The 18,743-nt window shown below is 59.9% G+C and overlaps 1 protein-coding gene across 7 annotated transcripts in view; it reads left to right on the top strand.

Moving 5' to 3' along the window:
• Window positions 1–886: 886 nt before the first annotated feature.
• The window catches only part of LSP1 (lymphocyte specific protein 1), a 37,870-nt gene continuing 20,013 nt past the window's right edge, over window positions 887–18,743 (top strand). Inside the window, exon 1 of one of the 7 annotated variants that reach the window (XM_054524101.2) lies at window positions 887–1,123. In XM_054524101.2, the coding sequence (XP_054380076.1) occupies window positions 1,071–1,123 (53 nt within the window). In that variant the 5' untranslated portion in view covers window positions 887–1,070. Of the gene's footprint in view, window positions 1,124–13,804; window positions 14,604–16,162; window positions 16,589–18,139; window positions 18,378–18,508; window positions 18,742–18,743 lie in introns of those variants that run through there. The other 6 variants (XM_024255660.3, XM_024255665.3, XM_054524102.2 and 3 more) reach the window with 6 other exon arrangements.

The following is an 18,743-nucleotide window of genomic DNA, read 5'->3' on the forward strand; positions in this document are numbered from 1 at the left end:
TCCTTGCTGGTTGGATTTCTCAGGCCCAGCCGCTGGCCAGGGCTCCCTTCTCCCCTTCTCCTGTGCTGAGGTTTCCAGCAGGCAAGCCTTCGCCACCTCTGTGGCTGCCCTACTCTGGCCCAGCTTAAGTCCTCCCCTGCCTCAGCTTTTGGGGTCTGGCTCCCACAGTCATGTATCCCTCCTCCTGACCCTGGAGCCACTGCGTGGTCACTCCCAGAAGCTGAGGACAGTGAGGGCTGGAAACAGCCTCCATCCCTCTCCTCGGGCCGGCCTATGCCTCTCAGGAGGGTCCCTGAGGCACCGCCTTTAGAGCCTGGGGACATGAACCACTCGGTAGTCAACTCCAGCACCCAGAGCACGGAGAGCAAGGGGCAGCGGGGAGACGAGGCAGCTGCCAGACAGCTCGGCATCAGCAAGGGAGCCCAAGACAGAACAAGGCACCTGACGGGTAGAACGCAGGGGCATCCCGGGCACAACCCCCAAAGCCACCTGGGACCCACAGCCATTTGATGTGCTCAAGGCTATGACCCCAGGCTTTGAGAAAAGGCTCCACCAAGTTCCATGAGCACCTGTAGGAGAGCCGGCCTCTGGGTAGATTTCACCCAAAGAAGCTAAAATGCTCACGTGGTGCTTATGGGATCACAGACATGTTTGTCCCTGATGCTGCAGGAGAACCGGCCACTCACAGGTGGACCTGACGGCCAGAGCTACTGGTGGGGACCAGGGGCAACATGGGCCCCCCTCCCCGAGCCATGAGGAGCTGCCTGAGGCCATCTTGGCCCTCGCACCCCGTCTCTGTCACCCCAGGCCCCTGTAACTTGCTTAACGCTTCCTGAGGGGTGGTTTGGGTTTTTTTTTTTCTTCCTCTCCTCTTGTAGCAACAGATTAAAAAACAACACCCTGACCCAAGCCGAGATAGGTTCCAAACCTCAACCTGCAGCCGGAAGGGGGAAGTGAAACTCGGCTGGGGGTGGGGGCTCAGAAGCCGCCCCAGAAAGCACTGAAAGCCACAGCACGTACACCCACTCCAGGGATCTGCCAGCACCCTGTGGGGCCCAGACTACAGGCCGATGGCGGAGGCTTCGAGTGACCCGGGTGCCGAAGAGAGGGAAGAGTTGCTGGGGTAAGGGTCTGCGGCGACGCCCGGCGCCCCGTGCTGTGTCCACGGGTGCATAGTCCTTGAGCTGCATAGAGGGTGGAGAACTGGGGTGCCTGATGGGGAATCTGGGGCCCCCAATGGGAGAACTTGGATGTTTGATGGGGAAACTGGGGACCCACAGACAGGTGGCAGGAAGTCTTGCCGGGACCCCCCTCTCACAACAAGGGTGGAGGTCTCTTCCGCCCGCCTCTGTGCCCTGGACTCACTCGGGGAGGCGCGTGGGATCCTAAGCCCATGGTGGATGTCTGAAGCGAGGAGACCCCAAGACATGTCCTGGACTGCCAGGGAGGAGCTGGGAACTGTGGGCCCTGTTAGCTTGGGAAGAGGCAAGGTGGGGGCTGGGGAGCAGCTGCTCTGGGATGGGTGGAACTGGCCCGGGCCCGGCCACCTGCCCACAGGACTATCTGAGAGGGGCTATCCTGACTTGAGGGTCTGGAGGCCGCCAGGTTTGGGGCCCAGCAGGCCTCAGGGCAGGGCACCCAAAGCTGCCCTTGACCTGCGGTAAAGGACGAGGCCCAGGATTCTGGCAGGTGCCTGTGCTGGGTGCCGGGCACCGTGTGTTGGTTGGGGTGGGGACATGAGGGGGCATGGCAGAGGTTGTGTGTGGGACTGCCAGAGCTGGGCGGAAAAACCCCGCTGCCAAAGGCCTCCTAGTGGGCAGCTGTACTCTGTGGTACCAATGGGCATCCAGCCCTATGCTGGGGTGGGTGGAGAGGGCTAGGGGCCTTGTAACTGGGCTCCCTGGCAGAGGGGAGCTGCCGGCCAGCAGGCATCCAGGCATCACAGCTGAGCCTCGCCAGGGGAACCCGAGTTGACCCCGGTGCAGGTCCCAGAACAGACGGGAGGGCTCAGGGCGTGGGGTGCAGGGACAGGTAGGGCTTTGAGGGGCAGAGGGGTGATGTGCTAATGGTCAGGAGATGGGGATCCGGTGCTGGGAATAGAGGCCGGCCTAGGAGCCGGCCAGCGGGGGCTGTGGCCTGGTGTGCAGAAGGGAAGGCGCTGGGGCCCAGTTGCAGAAAGGGTGTGATGCCCGCAGCCACACAGGATGGACCTGAGAGGAGGCCCAAGGTGATGCTCACAACACCCCAAACTGCAGCCAGGGCTGCTACCAAGCTCTGCCTTGGTGCTGACGGCAGAGGGTCCCTGTCTACCCCACCCAGGGCGGTGCAGGGACCACCTCCTGGCCTTCATGCAAAGCTCCTGTGCTGTGTTGGTGGCTGCAGTCACTGTCCTGGGTCTGTGTCCTTGGCGACCGTCACATTGCTGTGGGCCTGGTGTGTGTGAGGGGTCATTGAAGGGACCCCGAGTGCCTTTAGTGGAGTGGAGGCTAAGCAGAGGCCGGGGCTGGCTGAGGGCTGGGTCAGGATGTCCGTGCCTGTCCCCACGGAGAGGTGGGAGGGTACCCTGCCCAGGCCGTGTGCAGGCAGACAGGCTGCTGGGTGCATGACAGCTGTGTCCTGGCTCCAAAACGGGCCCTCCTGTCAGCACCACCCCCAGCCCTGGACTAGGTGCTGCTCCTGGTCACCTCATGCCCATAGAAGGGCAGGACATGAGCCTCTGGGCTGGGGCACCCCCGCCTTCCTCCTTGGACTCATCCTTGGCCACCCCCTCCCAGCTGTCTCAAATGCCTTGGATCCCCGGGGCCGGGAGCTGGGGCGGGTGTTGGGGCGGGCATGGCCAAGGCACAGATGATCCTGGGGCATCTTGGTGCAGATCCTGGGAGGCCAGGGCTGCACCTGTGCCGGGGCTGTCAGGTGCTCCAGCTGGAGAGCAGTGATTCTCCTGGGCTCTGCAAAGCCTGGACCCCCTCTTTGGACATCCCCTGCCCCCCGAATTGCATAGGGTGTGCAGCCAAGCCTGACCTTTCAGAAACTGAGAGCCCCAGTGGGGTAGGCTTCTCATTTCACAAGGTGACTAAGGGAACCGGGGAGTTTCCTGTCTAGGATGGGACAGAAGTCCCCTGCACCCAGGCAGGGATGTGTGGCCTGGGAAGCCCCCACACGGGAGTCCCCAGGAAGGCCCAGGCTGGGCGGGCTCAGCTGGGGCTGGAGCAGAGTGGATGAGACAGCCCCCATGCATCTCACAGAGTGCCAGGGACGCCAGCCTGTGACAGTCTCAGGACATGCCCCCGACACGAGGCCCAGGGCAGGCCAAGCCCCTCCAGCCGGACAAGTGGGTCCAGCCCCTCAGACTGTCCCATGATGTGGCCCCTCCCCTCAGACTGCCCAGGACGGGGCCAGATTCCTCAGAACCACCCCTCCATGATGTGGTCTCTCAGATGCCCCTGGGACAGGACTGTCCTCTCCCACCAGGCCTCAGGCCAAAGAAGGTCCCCTGACCCTGGGCGGGGTCCAGGCTCCGCTTCGGCTGCCAGCCAGGCTGGACTGCGGTTCCTCCACTCGGGGGCACTCCTGTCTCGCCCCGCTGTCCAGCCAACAGTCACTAGCTTGTCCTTGTCCCTTGGGGGCAAGACGAGGATTTCACAGAGCTCCCTTGTGGCTCCGGGGGGACTCCCTGGTGACACTGGGGGACGCCTGCCCTCTATAGCCCCCAAGAGCAAGGCTCTCCCCACACTGAGGAACTACCTGGCCTTGGAGGCCTTGAGGCGATGAGGACGGGGCGTCCCGGTCCACAGCTGGGGAGGGTCAGGATGCCTTCTCAGACCTTGTGTTCGACATATCCAAATGTTGGAGCCCAGCTCTGCAGGGGTGTACCCTCCCTGGGGTCACACTGCGTTTTTGGCTGCAGTGCCTGTCCTTGGCCCACCCGTCCTGGGGTGCCCACCCGCCCTGGGGTGCCCACCCGCCCTGGGGTGCCCGCCCCATGCCCACACCTAGAAGGCAAGTCTGCCTGCCCCCACCCCATCCCACAGACACCCTGGCGGCCCTCTCAGTCTGCCCCTGTGTAGCCCAGGCCCCCATCAGGATGACCCTGCCCCCAGTCTATTCCCCATGCTCGACCAGGCCGTGTCTCCCACGGAAAGAACCATTCACCAGCTACAGGCAAAGTCCATGCCCCTGGGTGGCCACGCCGGGCCCTCCTGGCCTGGTTGAACTCACTTCCCATCCCACCGGCTTTCCCAGCTCTTCCCAGTTTTGGAAGGTGTCAGAGCCCTGGCACGTGCCCCTCCTAGCATCACCCAACCGCCCTGCCCCTCTGCGGACCTTCAAAGGCTTGCCCAGCCCTCGGTGGGAGGCCACTGCCCAGGGCTCTGGCAGCACCTGCCATGGACAGGGCCAGTTCTGGAGCCCCGCCTGGCCCATCGGAGCCTCCCTCGCTTCTCTGTGTGCTGAGCTGAGTTGGGAAGGGCAGGGATGACCTGAGGGGCTGATCTGGCAGGGCCCCTTCTGGCCATCTGTCCCTGGAGACCCTCAGAGCTCCAGATTCTGAAGGAAGAAGGGGCTGGAGGCCCCTGGCAGCCCCCTGGAAGTCTTCATCTGAGCAGCAGGAGCCCATGGGATGGAACCCCCCAGGCAGCCAGGCCCTTGGGCAGCCCTCCCGCCCATCTGCTCTCTGAGCCAGGGCCAGGTACCACCTAGAGGATGTGCAATGCTCCAAGCTGGGGCAGGTGGCCCTGAGGGCCCCCAGAGGTGCCCACAGCTGCTCAGGAAAGAGGGCAGAGCTGGGGACAGTTGGGGAAGCCACCTCAGCCCCAACCCTGGCCCCACAGGGGCTGCTGAGGGAGGTTAGGATTGAGGGCTAAGCCCTGGGGCTCTCTCCCTACACCTTCCTGTGGTCAAGACCTGATGTCTGGACTCGGGATCCCTGGGGAGGTCCCCTTCCTCCTGCCCTGGGTATGGGGTCTCAGGCATCTGGAAGTTTCCCAGGGAAGCAGAAGGATGTCTTCTTCCTCTTGGGCTGGCAGGCGCTGCTGTCCGCTGACACCCAGCTGGGCTGGTCGCACAAACGGGAGCATCACAGGCCCCACCCCTGCTGATTCTGGAAGCCAGAATCCTTCCTTCCTGCGCCCCCTTCCTGGGTCCCTCGTGTCTCCTAAAACAATCCTGGAGCCACACAAGGGCAGTGCCAGGAGGGTCTGGGGTCCAGCTGGGACAGGCCCTGGCCGGTGGCACCCTGGGGTGGCAGGATGGTGGGCCTCCCCTCCACTACCCTACAGGCCAGCCTGCCTCCGCCTCAGTTCCCTGAGAACATGCCAGATGGATGAGTGAGCCCTAGAGAAGACGAGGGTGTTGGCAGCGGAAAGGGCCCAGTTGTCTCCCGCTCTGAGTCCTCAGGCTGGTGAGGGGTGGGGGTGTGAGCTCTGCCTTGCTGTCTCAGCCCCTGAGATCCCACTGCTGGGGCAGCGGGAGGGGGACAGGCTGCAAGGCCCCAGGGCTGGCCTTGCCTCAGCTGCTATAGGCCCTTGGAGTGCTTTCTGGTTGAGTAGGCCGTACCCCTCTGAAGCCTCAGTTTCCCCGTCTGCACACTCAGAATGTAGCCACTCAGACCAAGCGCTCACTCCATGACAGTCTTTGCCAAGCTATTTATTTATGTATTTGAGACACAGTCTCACTCTGTTGCCCAGACTGGAGTGCAGTCACACAATCTCGGCTCACTGGAACCTCCACCTCCCAGGTTCAAGAGATTCTCCCACCTCAGCCTCCTGAGTAGCTGGGATTACAGGCACCTGCCACTGCCCCCGGCTAATTTTTGTATTTTTAGTAGAGAAGAGGGTTTCACCATGTTGGACAGGCTGGTCTTGAACTCCTGACCTCAGGTGATCCACCCGCCCCAGCCTCCCAAAGTCCTGGGATTACAAGCATGAACCAACGCGCCCCGCCTTTGCCAAGCTTTTTAAACCAAGGCTCTTGTTTCATCCCCCAGAGCTGAGAGGCAGGTCCCTGGAGCCTCCCATTTCACAGATGCAAATGGAGGCCCACAGGGGCCAAGTGCATTGTCCAAGGGCTGTTCCCTGCCTGGGGAGGGGCCAGAGTCCTTGCCCCTGTGGGGTTCAGGTGCTGAGGGCCCACAAGACCTGCGGGCACCAGCAGGGAGCTGGGCTGGACTGCCCTTCCCGGGGGCTCTCTGACCCCACACCACACACCAGCCACTCTGGACTCAAAGGCTCCCGAGAGCACCAGAGCACTGCTCATGGCCCAAGCTCAGCAAGCACCTAAAGGGACCGTCCCGAAAAGCAGAACTGGGACCGGGCACTGCAGTACCAGCAAAGGGACCGTCCCGAAAAGCAGAACTGGGACCGGGCGCTGCAGGACCAGCAAGGTCCTCCACTTCCCTCCAGCCCAGCCCCGCCCAAATCCCAGCCCTCAGCATCTTTTTGGGGGCCACTAAGGACCTTCTGGGAGATGGCAGCCCAGGACCACAAGGCAATCGGAGAGGGCTTTCCATATGCGCCGAGGCAGACAGAACCAGGCCCTGGCTGTGGACGAGGCTGTATTGATACTTAGAAGAGAGGGAAGTGAGCGGGCTGGAGGGGCTCGGCCAGGGGGCAGCCCTGCAGGGCCCCTTCCCCAGGGTTAGACTCTCTACAGCCGGCCCAGCCCCCATCCCCTCCCCAACATCTAGGGACCTGGAAAGAGGTTGGAGGGGCTGCATGGGGGTGGGGTTGATAAGAGATTAGGGGATTGAGAAAGCCAGGCCTTCTAGCCGTGTCCCACCCAGCACAGCCCCGCCAGTGCCGGACACAGGCAGACAAGGGAGGAGGGAGATGCTGAGCAGGGGTGGAGGGAGGAAAGCCCCTGGCCCTTTCTTGGGGCCAGGCAAGTCCTATCCTAACTCCATCTGCTAACTGCCTCCAAGCTGCTTGTGGGTTGTCGGGGAAGGGAGTTTGTGGCAGGGAGGGCCTCTGAGTCCCCTGTATCCCCCGGCAGGAGGAGGCAGGCACATGGGCCCCTGACCTCAGAGCTTGGAGCAGGGCCGCTCTGTGCGGGGCATTTGTAGGTCACAGCATGAAGGGTTCCAGCATACCTCCTGGGTTCCCAGTTTCCCTGGGAGCAGGGGTGCAGATGCAGGGGCCTCTATACACACCACACGCTTGGGGAGAGTGGCTGAGGTGTCCAGGATACCCTGTCCACTGGGGCAGGGGGTGGCTTCTATGCTCAGTACCCTTCCCAGAGTCCCCAATCTCCAGCTGCCCATGGGCTGCAGATGAGGATTCAAGGTTGTGCAGGGGTCACTCTCCTGCTCCATCCCTGGCAGGTGGGACCTCACCTACTGCTCTTTTCTGCTCCAGAGAAGAGCACATCCCCCTCATCTCAAAAGTGCCTGTGCTCCTCCTTCCTGGGTGGAACCTACACTTTTGACAGTTTGGTTTCTGAGGCAAGGCTGCCTCCTCCTCCTGTCCCGGGTACCTCCCCTCAGAAAAGCAATGAGACTTGGGATGGAAGGATCTAGCCAATTCATTCCAGATGAATCTAGAAATAATCCTTTAGCCTTTCTCCTAGACCCAATCCCAACCAAAATCTGAGCTTCATCACCACCACCCAGCACCCACCAATCACCACCCAGCCCCCAGCACCCAGCACCCATGACCCACCACCCTGGCCCCTGCCCATGGCTCTGGCCCATTCTCCTGCTGTCGGCAGTGCTTGCTTGAACAGAGGGCCACACTGAACAGATGCATGCTCCAAGCATTTGGAGGCTGCCTCCTCTTTAAATCAGAGATATTTATCCACCAGGGATCACTCGGGAGCCACTGAGGCCACCACCCTGTCCTCCCCTGTCCCCACGGGCTCTCTCAGTGCTCAAAGCACCTTTCACTGGGATGCTGCTCTGTGAACATACATTCGCAGGTATGTGTCAGGGATGATGAGAATGTGTCAATAAGAAGACAGATCCCTACCCCTGTAGCCCCTGCTTAGGCTCTATCGAGGTGCTCAGCCTCCTGGGCCATGGTGGTCTGCTTTATTCTTGGGCCATGAGCTTATGAACCATGTCTTAGTTGCATAAGAGGAAAAATAAAGATTAGAAAAGAATCAATTATGGAGAACAGTATGAATGAATGGAAAGATGAATGAAGAATGATAGGAAGTAGGAACAAATGGATGGATGGATGGATAATTGAATGATGGATGGATGGATAATTGAATGATGGATGGATGGATGGATGGGTGGATGGATAGAGGGATGAGTGGATGGATAGGTGCATGGATAGATGGACAGGTGGGTGAATGGATGGGCAGATGGATGGGGTGGATGGATGAATGGGTAGATGGACTCATGTATAAATAGAGTATAACTCATGCATAAATAGAAAGAATTATTTAGTAACTGATGAATGGATGAACAATTGAGCAGATGAACAAAAAATAGATGGATGGACAGAAGAACATATGTATGTATATATGGATGTTTGGATGAAAGAACGAATGGATGGGTGGATAGATAAATGCAGATGTGATATTTAGAATATTTAACAAAGCATGTGGTACAAATATTAATCTACCGGAATCAGTGCTGATTATATATATTCCTATATTCAACTGTGTTGTATCTGTGTATATTGGCTGATCATCAGCCCAACAGCTAAATGAGCAAATGTACCAAAACAAAAGATGAGTGGATTTATGGATGAATGGATGATGGATGAATGGGTGTATAAATGGGTGAATGAATGTATTGATGGAAGGACACATGAGATGGAATTATGTATGGGTGGATGAGTGGATGGCTGGAATATGGACATATAAAAGATTGGAAAGATTAATAGAAGGATGTCAGGAGAGGTAGACATATGGATGGATATGGATAATAGATGAATAGATGGATATGTGGGTGGATATAACAAGAGATGAGTAGAAAGATAAATGGATAGATAATGAATCAATAGACAATTGAATCCGTGCTGAGTGAACTATTAGAAAGACAGATGTGTGAGTAGACACTACTAAATCAGGAATTTTTCACCCTCTTCCTGGAACACTTCCTCCTATTTCTCTCATCTCTTTTCAAATAAGAAAAGAATTACTTCTTTCCATGAGGCTTTCATATATAAAAACCCAAGGAAAGAATTACTTATTTCCATGAGGGTATCATACATAAAATATCAATCCCCTCCAGAACTCCATATGCCTTTACCCTGATTTATATTTTCTGTCATATTTTCCATCATCTGACCTTTATTTATTTATGTGTTTGTTCCCACACTTGAAACATGATCATTGTAAGAGCAGGGACTTTGTTAATGCTGAATACCCAGCACCTTCAAAGTGTCTGAATTCAGTACAGATTTATTGAATAAATATATGGAAGGATGGAGAGACAGATGGATAGACAGATGGATGAATGGATGGATGGATGGATGAATGGATGGATGGATGGATGAGTGGATGGATGGATGGGTGGATGGATAGATGGATGGATGAATAGATGGATGGATAGATGGATAATGGACAGATAAATAGATGAATGGTTGGATGGATGGATGGATGGATAGATGGATGGATGAATAGATGGATGGATAGATGGATAATGGACAGATAAATAGATGAATGGTTGGATGGATGGATGAGTGGATGGGTAAATGGATGGATGGATAGGTGAATAGATGGATAAGTGAATGGATGCATGGATGGATAGATGGGTGGATGGGTGGATGAGTGGGTGGATGGATGGAAGAATGGATGGATGGATGGATTGGTGGATGAGTGGATGGATGGATGGGTGGATGGATAGATGGATGGATGAATAGATAGATGGGTGAATGGATGGGTGGATGGATGGGTGAATGAATGGATGGATGGATGGATAGATGGATGGATGGATGGATTGATTGATGAGTGGATGGATGGATGGGTGGATGGCTAGATGGATGGATGAATAGATGGATGGGTGGATGGATGGATGGGTGAATGGATGGATGGATGGATGAATGGATGGACGGATGGATGGATGAGTGGATAAATGGATGGATGAATAGATGGGTGGGCAGATGGGTAAAATGGATGGATGAACTGATGGATGGATGAGTGGGTGAATGGATGAGCGCACACATAACAGTGGAGTTGACATCAAATACTCTCCCATATTGTCCCTCACAGGACATGCCCTAGTTGTAAAACCATGACTCTTGGCCACTGCATGTAAATATCTGTTCTTGTCACTTCCCATCCATCAGCATTTCTGACAGATGATCATTCTCTAGTGACAGGAAAGTCCTGCCATTCCAAGGTAGCTCTTTTCCCTGTGGGAATATTCTTCCTTCTTTTGAACTAAAATATGCCTTGGCCACATTTCATTCCTGACTGTCTGTGGCTGGGACTCCCTCCAGAAGTCAAAACAGGAGGTAAGGAGGAAATAGGCAGGTTGAGGTGCAAATGAAGCACAAGCTCACTGCCCCCCATCCCAGGTAATCTCGCCTCCCCTGGGTGATCTCACCTCCCCTGGGTGACCTCACCTACCCTAGGTAATCTCGCCTCCCCTGAGTGATTTAGCTTTCCCTGGGTGACCTCACCTCCCCTGGGTAACCTCACCTACCCTAGGTAATCTCGCCTCCCCTGGGTGATCTCACCTCCCCCGGGTAATCTTGCCTCCTCTGGGTGACCTCCCCTCCCCTGGGTGATCTCACTAAACGTTTGTCCAACCTGAGGTCCAGCCCTGGCTACCATCCCTCCTGCTTACTCCAGAACCCTGTGGTCTCTGCAGCCCTGGGATGCTGGGGATGTGGGGCCAACACCATGGTCTGTAGTGTACATTCCCTGCTTCCTCCTGGGTTGTGCCAGGGGAGGGGAGATGCTATGGGCTCCTCTCTCCAGGACTGGCCCTGGGACCCAGCCTGGTGTGTGCGTAGGGAGTGGGGACAGACTTCCTGACCCCCGCAGTCTCCATGGGGTAGCCCACCACCTGAGTCACCACAGCCCGGGCTATGGTCCCATGTGGAATTTTCCGACTGTCACCGCCACCCCCGGCGCGCTGCCCTCTGCGGTGATTCACCCGCTCGCCCGTCTGCTCCCAACCTCGCCCTTGCTTCCCTCAGTGTTCCCAAGGTACTGCGCAACCCCAACTCCCTGGCCTGGCCAGGGTCATGATAGCTGGGGAGGCAAGAGGTGGCTGTTCTCCGTGCATGTAGGGACAGAGGATGGCATGGGCAGGTGAGTGCTCATGCACAGATGGTGGCCCAGGACTAATCCGGTGGCCAGCGGCCAGCAGATCTGGCTCTGGTTCTGGCTGTGCCAGGCCCTCGCTCTGTGGCCTTGGATGCCAGTGCTGCTGGCTGGATCTTGGTTTCTCCATCCGGGACATGGGTACAGTGGTGGTTCTGAGTGCCAGCGAGCTGGGCAAGCTGCCGGATGTGAGACTGTCATCGCAGAGCTGACCCTCGGTGAGCCCTGAACATGTGTCCCATCCCACCCCTCGTCCGTCCGGCCACTAGCCCCGAGTGTCCTCCAGTGAGTCACAGCAGCCAAGCCCAACCAGAGGAACAGAGGGCTGGGCTGCTCCTCCCTGGGCCAGGGCCAGAGGACAGTGGCAAGGGGGGCCTGGCTGGCGAGGGCACCAGCCCGACTTTGTGCCCACTGGCCACCTCTTGGGACCATGCTGTGCCAATACCAAACCGAAGATGCTGCGTTGGTGGCGTCTCTGCCTCTTGGGTCATCTCTGCAGTCTGGCTGGGGGTTGGGGCCACCGGGAAAGGCAGCAGCCTCCCCATTTGGGGAACAGAGAGGGTTCTTGGGGTGCCAAGCCTTCTCTGGAGGTGACAACAAGAGCAGAGGCTGGGAATGAACAAAGGGAAAGTGGAGAACCAGGAGCGGGGGAGAGGGGAGGAGGGGAGAGGAAGGGAAGGGAGGGGAAGGGAGGGAGGAGGGAAGGAGGGAGGGAGACAGAGATAGGGACAGAGACACCAGAGGGAAAGGAGAGAGGAGAGAGGGGCTGAGTGCGAGAGGGGGAAGGAGGGGACGGGACAAAGAGGAACCAGCGAAGGGTCCAGGCCTGCGGTGATGGTGAGGGAGGTGGCAGGTTGACGGGGGACTGGACAAGAACGGCCGATGAAGGAGAAGAACAGAGGAGGGCCCGGGCAGGGCCTGGCAGAGGGCATGAGGCACTCCGAGGTGGGAGGCAGAGATGGGCAAAATAGGCCCGGCCCCTGTGCCTGGGGCAGGGGCACCACAGAGGGCCAGGGGAGACCGAGAGGCGGGCAGCGGCTGCTAAGGTGGCCTGAGGGCAGAGGCAGAGGGAGGAAGGGAAAGAGGAAGGGAGGGAGGGAAGGAGGCAGCCATGCTGCCCATAGCGCGCCACAGAGATCTGGCTGAGCCCCACGCTGCTGGGCTGGGAGAGTTTTCGCTCTGACATTTTTACTCTTCTCGGAAGGAGGAGGAGGTAGAGGTGGAAGAGATGGAGGCGGGAGGAGAAGGGGCCTGGGGGAAACAAAAGAGAAGCAGCTGCTGAGAGTCCTGAAGTAGGAGAGGGGAAAGGGAGACCCACAGTCAGGGAGACCCGCAGGGATGGGGACACAGGGACCAGGCTGCCCGCAGGGAGCCGGCCTGCAGACCCTCGTGCCAGGAGCTGAAGGGAGGGACCAGGCTGCCCACAGACCCCTGTGCCAGGTGCCAGAGGGAGGGACCAGGCTGCCCAAGGGAGCCAGCCCGCAGACTCCCATGCCAGGGGCCAGAGGGGCCAAGACAGACGGGCAGAGGGTCACAGGGACAAGGAGAACACCAGACAAAGAGAAGGGACAGGGGAGGGGTGACAGCCAGCGAGGGACCGAGGGCCAGGGCAGAGCGCCAAGGAAGTGCAGGAGTGAGAGGCGCCGGGAGAGGCAGGAAAGCCAAGGAGAGCCCGGCATAAGGGGGCAGGGGTGCGAGAGGAGGGCAGCAGAGAGGAGGGCCAGCAGGACAGGAGCCTTTGACGATGCTGCTGTATCCCCGGGGCTGGGGTCAGGCCAGGTCGCTGCCTGAGCAGAGGCTGCAGCCTGGGCAGTCCCGAGCTACTGAGGAGGAACTCTAGCAGACAGGGCCTGGATACCTCTTGAGGTAGGTCCCTCCTGCCCCGGCTGGGCATGGAGGGCAGGGCAGGGTGCCCATGCTGGGCTGCCACATGCACCGGGCCACTGGGCCTCCCCCCAAGCTTCGGTGGGCTCCGCTGCCCCAAGCGTGGGCAGGGAGAGGGTGCCAGGCTGGCTGCGTGTACATGTGTGAGTGCAGAGGCTGCTTGAGGCCTCTTCCTCCTGGCTCCTGGCAGCTGCCCATGCATTCTCCTCCCCCATCCCACCTGCACCGCCGGCTTCACTGTCGCCCGCTCACACCGTCCCACCTGCACCGCCGGCTGCACTGTCACCTGCTCACATCTCTCCCCTAGCCCTGGGGTCTGCTCGACTCTGAGCCCCGAGGATGAAGGGCCCATCCTCTGCGTGGCTTCTGGGGCCTCCCGCGGGGTCCTTCGGATCCTGGGCACCCTCCCGTCACCCTCACTTCACAGATCATGAAACTGAACTTTGGGCTGAGCTTACCGGCCCTGGCTGCAGCCACCAACTCTGAGTAGGAGGCTCCTCACGGCCAGGGAGGGTGCCTGGGCCTTGTCCACCTGCAGGCGTTGGGCCAGTGTGGTGCCCTCTCCCAGCCTGTTTCCTCCTCTGTAAAGTAGTGGTGTGGCCCTTCGTGGCGTCAGGTGTGAGAGCAGAGTTTGGAGGGCCCAAGGCTCCTTGGGACCCAGCCTGGGCAGTCTCAGAGATATCCCTCTGCACCGTCAGCCACTCTGAGCCGCCTGTGGTGCCCTTTCTCCTCCTCAACCCTTCCAGGCTTTTAAGCCAAGTTGAAACACCACCTCCTGCTTGAAGGCTGCCTTGCTTCTTCCTAACCTGGAGGGCTGTCCTGCTCTGACTCCCTTTGATGGCATGGAGCATGTTGGCTGGACCTCGAGCTCCTGGGAGACAGGGCTGGCATCGGTCAGCTTGCCACTGCCCACCCAGGCCAGGCACTCAGTGCTGAGACTCTGAGAGGGCAGAGAGCCAGGGATGCCCATGGGGGTGAGCTAAGCGGGGTCTGAGGGGTTGAGGGCAGCCCGGCTCACCCCTCCTCCCCAGCTCCCACTTGTTGGGTCCGTGCAGATGCAGAGAGATGGCTCTGATCTGGTCCCCACCTGGCAGGGTCTCCGGCTGCCACCCGAGTTCAGGACCAGCACCAGGATCTGCAGTGGGCCCCTGGCTGGGCACACCTCATCCCAGCCTCCCCCTACCCCTGGCCCTCCATGAGCCTCCTCCTCCTGGGCTTCCAGGCTCTGCTGGTCAGACCTCCCTCCCTGCCCAACGGGAATGTGTTTTCCCAGGGGACGCTGCTGTCCACCAGGAGCTCTGTGGCCTGGGATTTGAGGAGTGCCTGGAGTCAATCCCCCAGGCTCACCAGTGCTACTTAACAAATAGGCCCAAGAGAAGGAAGTGCAGCCCCCGAAGGAGAAGCAGAGCCCCTGCCTGGCTATGCGGGGGCTCATCCCCTTGTCACCAGGGGCTCGGCCATGAGCATACGTCCAGCGGGCCCAGCACCAACTGCAGCCCCAGGTAAGCAAGCCACACTCAGGAGGCACTGAAGCCGTGTGGGCCCAGGCTCGGAGCCAGTCCCTGTGGACCTGGGGAGGAGACAGTGGGAAGGGGACCTCACTTGCGGTGGTCAGCCAGTGGGTTGGTGGCATAAGGACCCGTCCCTTTGAACTCCCTCGGAACTTGCCCTGACGGGGGCCGGGCAGAGGGCAGCAAGAGTCCCTTGTCCAGCTAAGGGGAGAAACCAAGGTGAGCTACATGAAGCAAGGCTGACGCGTGTGCACTAACACACAGCCCCTCCAGGGCACAGACCCAGAGGTCACTGCACCCCACCCACCCGCCACACCCACACACGCACATGCACACACACACGCACACACACATGCACACACACACTACCACCCGGGACAGTGCTGCACTCACCACCACTGCCATGATCACTTCTCTGCAGACTCCAACAGCTTGGACTTCCCCAGTCCCAGCCCTCCAGGCCAGGCAGACTGCCCCCTACCCACTCCCTGTTGGATAAAGGAGTGAGCCAGGCTCAGAGAAGCTGTGGGTGAAGAGACTTCAGGGCCACTCAGCAGGGCATGATGAGCCCGGGTCCCCGGGTCCCTCCTCCACCCGCATCACCCCATCCCTTTCCCGGGGACCCCCTGGGTGTCCTGCCATGTCAGGTGCAGGGCTGGGAAAGGCATTGCAGGCAGGGTGCTGTGTCCTCAGTGATGAGCCCTGAAGGGCCATGCTAGGTGCCAGCAGCTGCCAGGGAGTAAATTCAATGCAGTTTACATTCATTAAAAATGGCGCTCTGGGCCAGTGGGAAAACGTGTCCCCATTGCTCCGTCGTCCCCCGCCCCTGCCCCAGTGATTCTCCTTGTCTACATCCAGTGTGAGCCCAGGGGCTCTGCATGTAGCCCCATAACACCATTTTCTCCAGGTCTGGCTGTACCCAGCCCCTGCCAGAATGTGGCTTCTGGCTGGCAGGGTCAGGCCCTGGGCTGACCTCCCCCCAATGCCTCCCTGCTAAGTCTGCCCTTCCAGGCACCTGGGAGTCTGCCCTGTGCCTCCTGCCTGCCCCTGGGCAACTCGGGGCTCTCCCAGGGCCAGCTCGGGCAAGGCAAGTGTTAGGGATGGTCAGGGGACCTCAAGAGGACTTCAGCACACTCAACTCCAGACGTCACCCGGACTCAGCCACCGGCCTGATCCTGCCACCTGTGGGGTCCTGGCTTTGTGAGAGGGCACCAGGCCGGCTGAGAGTGCCTTGTAGCCTGGCCCAGAGTGAAGAGGGGGGCTGGGGATCAGCCTGGCAGACGTCCTCATCAAGCACTGAGGTCCCTGGAGCCCCGTGCTCACCCTTAGCCACGGCTCTTTGGGCGGTGTGAGTCCCTCCATTCCCTCCATCTCGGGCACATGTTTGCCCACAGATGTACAGATGTGGCAGCCACACCGTGCTTGGCTCTCCCCAGGGCTCTAAGGCCCCTCAGGCAGGGACCCACCCTGAGCAGACTGGCCCAGGGACCTCTGGGGCTACTGATGTGGCCAGTGGGGCAGGAATGGGCTGGCAGCCTGCTGGGCTGGCCCTGAGGGGGCTGGGGGAAGCCAGGCCTCCAACCGCAGTGTCCAAAAGGGTGTGGCTGCCTTGGGCCCATCCAGGCCTGAGATCCTGAGGGTGGGGTAGCCCCCGCCCTGGCAGGGCTGGAAGTCGGTCTTCGGACAGAGCCCATCCTGCCCAGAAGCCCAGGCGAGCCAGCAGCAGGGGTGCAGGGACCGAGTGGCCCAGCCCCCTGGGCAGGGTGTCAGGGCCAGAGCCCAGAGGACTGCGGTTCAGGCTTCAGTCCCAGCCGGCGAACCAGAGCTGGGCAGAGCGGCCAGCAAGCGGCAGCTAGGGTGCCCTGGGCACTCGACCCCCAGATGCCCCTGCCGGAGCCGTAAAGGGGAGGCACCCTGAGGCCAGAGGGAGCATGGCCCCGGGGACTGAGCATCCGGCTCAGAGCGGCTCGGCAGAGGTTGGTGGACTGGGGTTGACCACAGAGGTCTCTGGAGGGCAGGCAGGAGCCGCTGCAAGTGGGAGCTTGTGGGAGAGAAGCCCTTGGGTGACCCCTGGATGGGGTGGGGATCATTAGGGAGAAGGGTGAGGGGCTCTGGCCCCTGCCCCAGGCTCCAAGTGGGCTGAGACCCGGGAGGCATGAGCATGGCCGTGAGGGTCGGCTGCTGCCCGTGACGGGTTGGGGAGGTATTGGTGCGAGCCGAGGTGGTGCTTGTGGAGGTGAGATTGAGGGCCCGGCCTGGCCAGGGATGCTGGGAGGGGGGCAACCCTGTGCCTGGAGCTGTAAGTGTCTCTCGACAAGAACAAACCCTACCTGGGGAGAAGTGACAGAGAAAAGAAAGAAAGAAAGCGAAGGCACGAGAAAGAAATGAGAGAAAGGGAGGGAAAAATGCTGAGAGGGAGGGAGAGCAGGGGTTGCCTTGAAGGAGGAGGGAGAGGGGAGCAGAAGTGGGTGCGGAGTGGCGGCAGGATCGCAAGGGCAGAGGGAGGGGCTGAGGGGCGAATGGAAGCTGTGTGAGGGTCCCGGGCACTGCCCCTTGCCGCCGATCCCAGGTGTGGGAGGAGGGGTCTCTCCCACATGGGCCGCACCTAGCAGGTGCCCGGGGGCAGAAGGCTGCGGAGCCGCTGTCTCACACAGCTTCTTGGTGCCCCAAAGACGGATGGTAAGAGGAAGATCAAAGAAACGAGAAATGGACGCTGGAGGAACGCAGTGAGGCCAGGCGAGGGCTGGCGAGCTTGCCAAGGAGAGTACGGGCAAGGAAAATGGGGCGCCCCACAGAGGAGGGGGCCTGGGGGAGGGCTGGTTTTCCCTGGGACTGAGGAATGAATTTCTGCGCCCAGACTGGGGCCCCCTGGGTCAGGACCCTCCACTCACATTCAGGGGCAGCACCTCTTCTGGCCTCTGTCCCTGACTGGTCTTCCCCACACCCGGTTCTTCGGGGTTGAAGGGTTGGAGCCCCAGCCACGTCATCAGCTCCCTGGGACCCCTGCGTGAGATGTGAGATGTGCACCTCCGAGCCTCCGTTTGTGCATCTGTAATGGGGGTGATAGAACTGCGCCCCTGGCAACCATTGCGAGGACGGAGGTGCTGGCTGCACTGGTGCTCACTGTGCCCCTTTAAAAGGGGATGTCTGGACCTCAGGTGCAGAGGACCAAGGCAGGTCCACTTGACCTCAGCCACGAGGACATCCCAAGGCCATGTGAGTCTCCCACGGCTCACTGAAGCTGGCCTTCATACCCCATTTTGCAAACAGGAAAGCTGAGGCTCAAGGAGGCGCCAAAGCTTACCCCCATCCTGGGGTTGGCAGGGGGTGTCCGCAGCACCAGGGGACATACACCAGGGAGTCTCCTGGGAAAGTAGAGCCGGCCCAGGGGCAGACTCTTTTTTGCTCTGCGATGTCTCCCCTGCACCCCCAGAGATGATGAGTCTGGGAGGGGCTGGTCAGCCATGAAAGCTTCGGGGAGGAGCCGGTGGCCAGGCCGGGCACCCCAGAGCGCCACAGGCAGACATGGTGTGGGGGCGTCAGGAAGAGGGCCTGGCGGCTGGGTGCTGCGGTAGGAAGATTCCGGTGCTGTGGGAGTGGAACAGGTGGTTGAATGCCAGGCTGGCTTGGCCCTTCTCTCTGGGTGCCGGCTGTGGCTCCCACCCAGGTGGGCACCACATCTGAATAATGTATGAAGCCTCTGCTTGCGTGGAGGATGGGAGCGCTTCGGGCAGCATCTGTGGGCAGAGCCTTCAGGGATGTGAGGTACATCTGGGCACGGCTAGCTGGGAAGGAAAGAGGATGGCAGAGCCTCGAGCCGTTGCCAGGGACTGGTCGCGTGTCCCGGAACGTGCCAAAAGCCTGCCTCGTGAGCACGGCAAGAGCACTGCCAGGGCAGTCCCAGCTGGCCCAGGCGCCGCAGCGCTCCCGAGGGCCGTCGAGCAAAGGCGGGAGGTGCAGCCGGGCTGTCGGTGGACCTGTAGGTGTCAGGGCTCCTTGGTCCCCTCCTGCGGGAAGCAGGCACCGAGTGGGGTGGCATGTAGATGCATGCGAGGGTGAGAGCTGCGGCAGAGGACGCTGATGCATGCGAGGGTGAGAGCTGCGGCGGAGGACGCTGATGCATGCGAGGGT

This window comes from Pongo abelii, chromosome 9, assembly GCF_028885655.2.
Source record: "Pongo abelii isolate AG06213 chromosome 9, NHGRI_mPonAbe1-v2.0_pri, whole genome shotgun sequence".
Lineage (NCBI taxonomy): Eukaryota > Metazoa > Chordata > Mammalia > Primates > Hominidae > Pongo > Pongo abelii.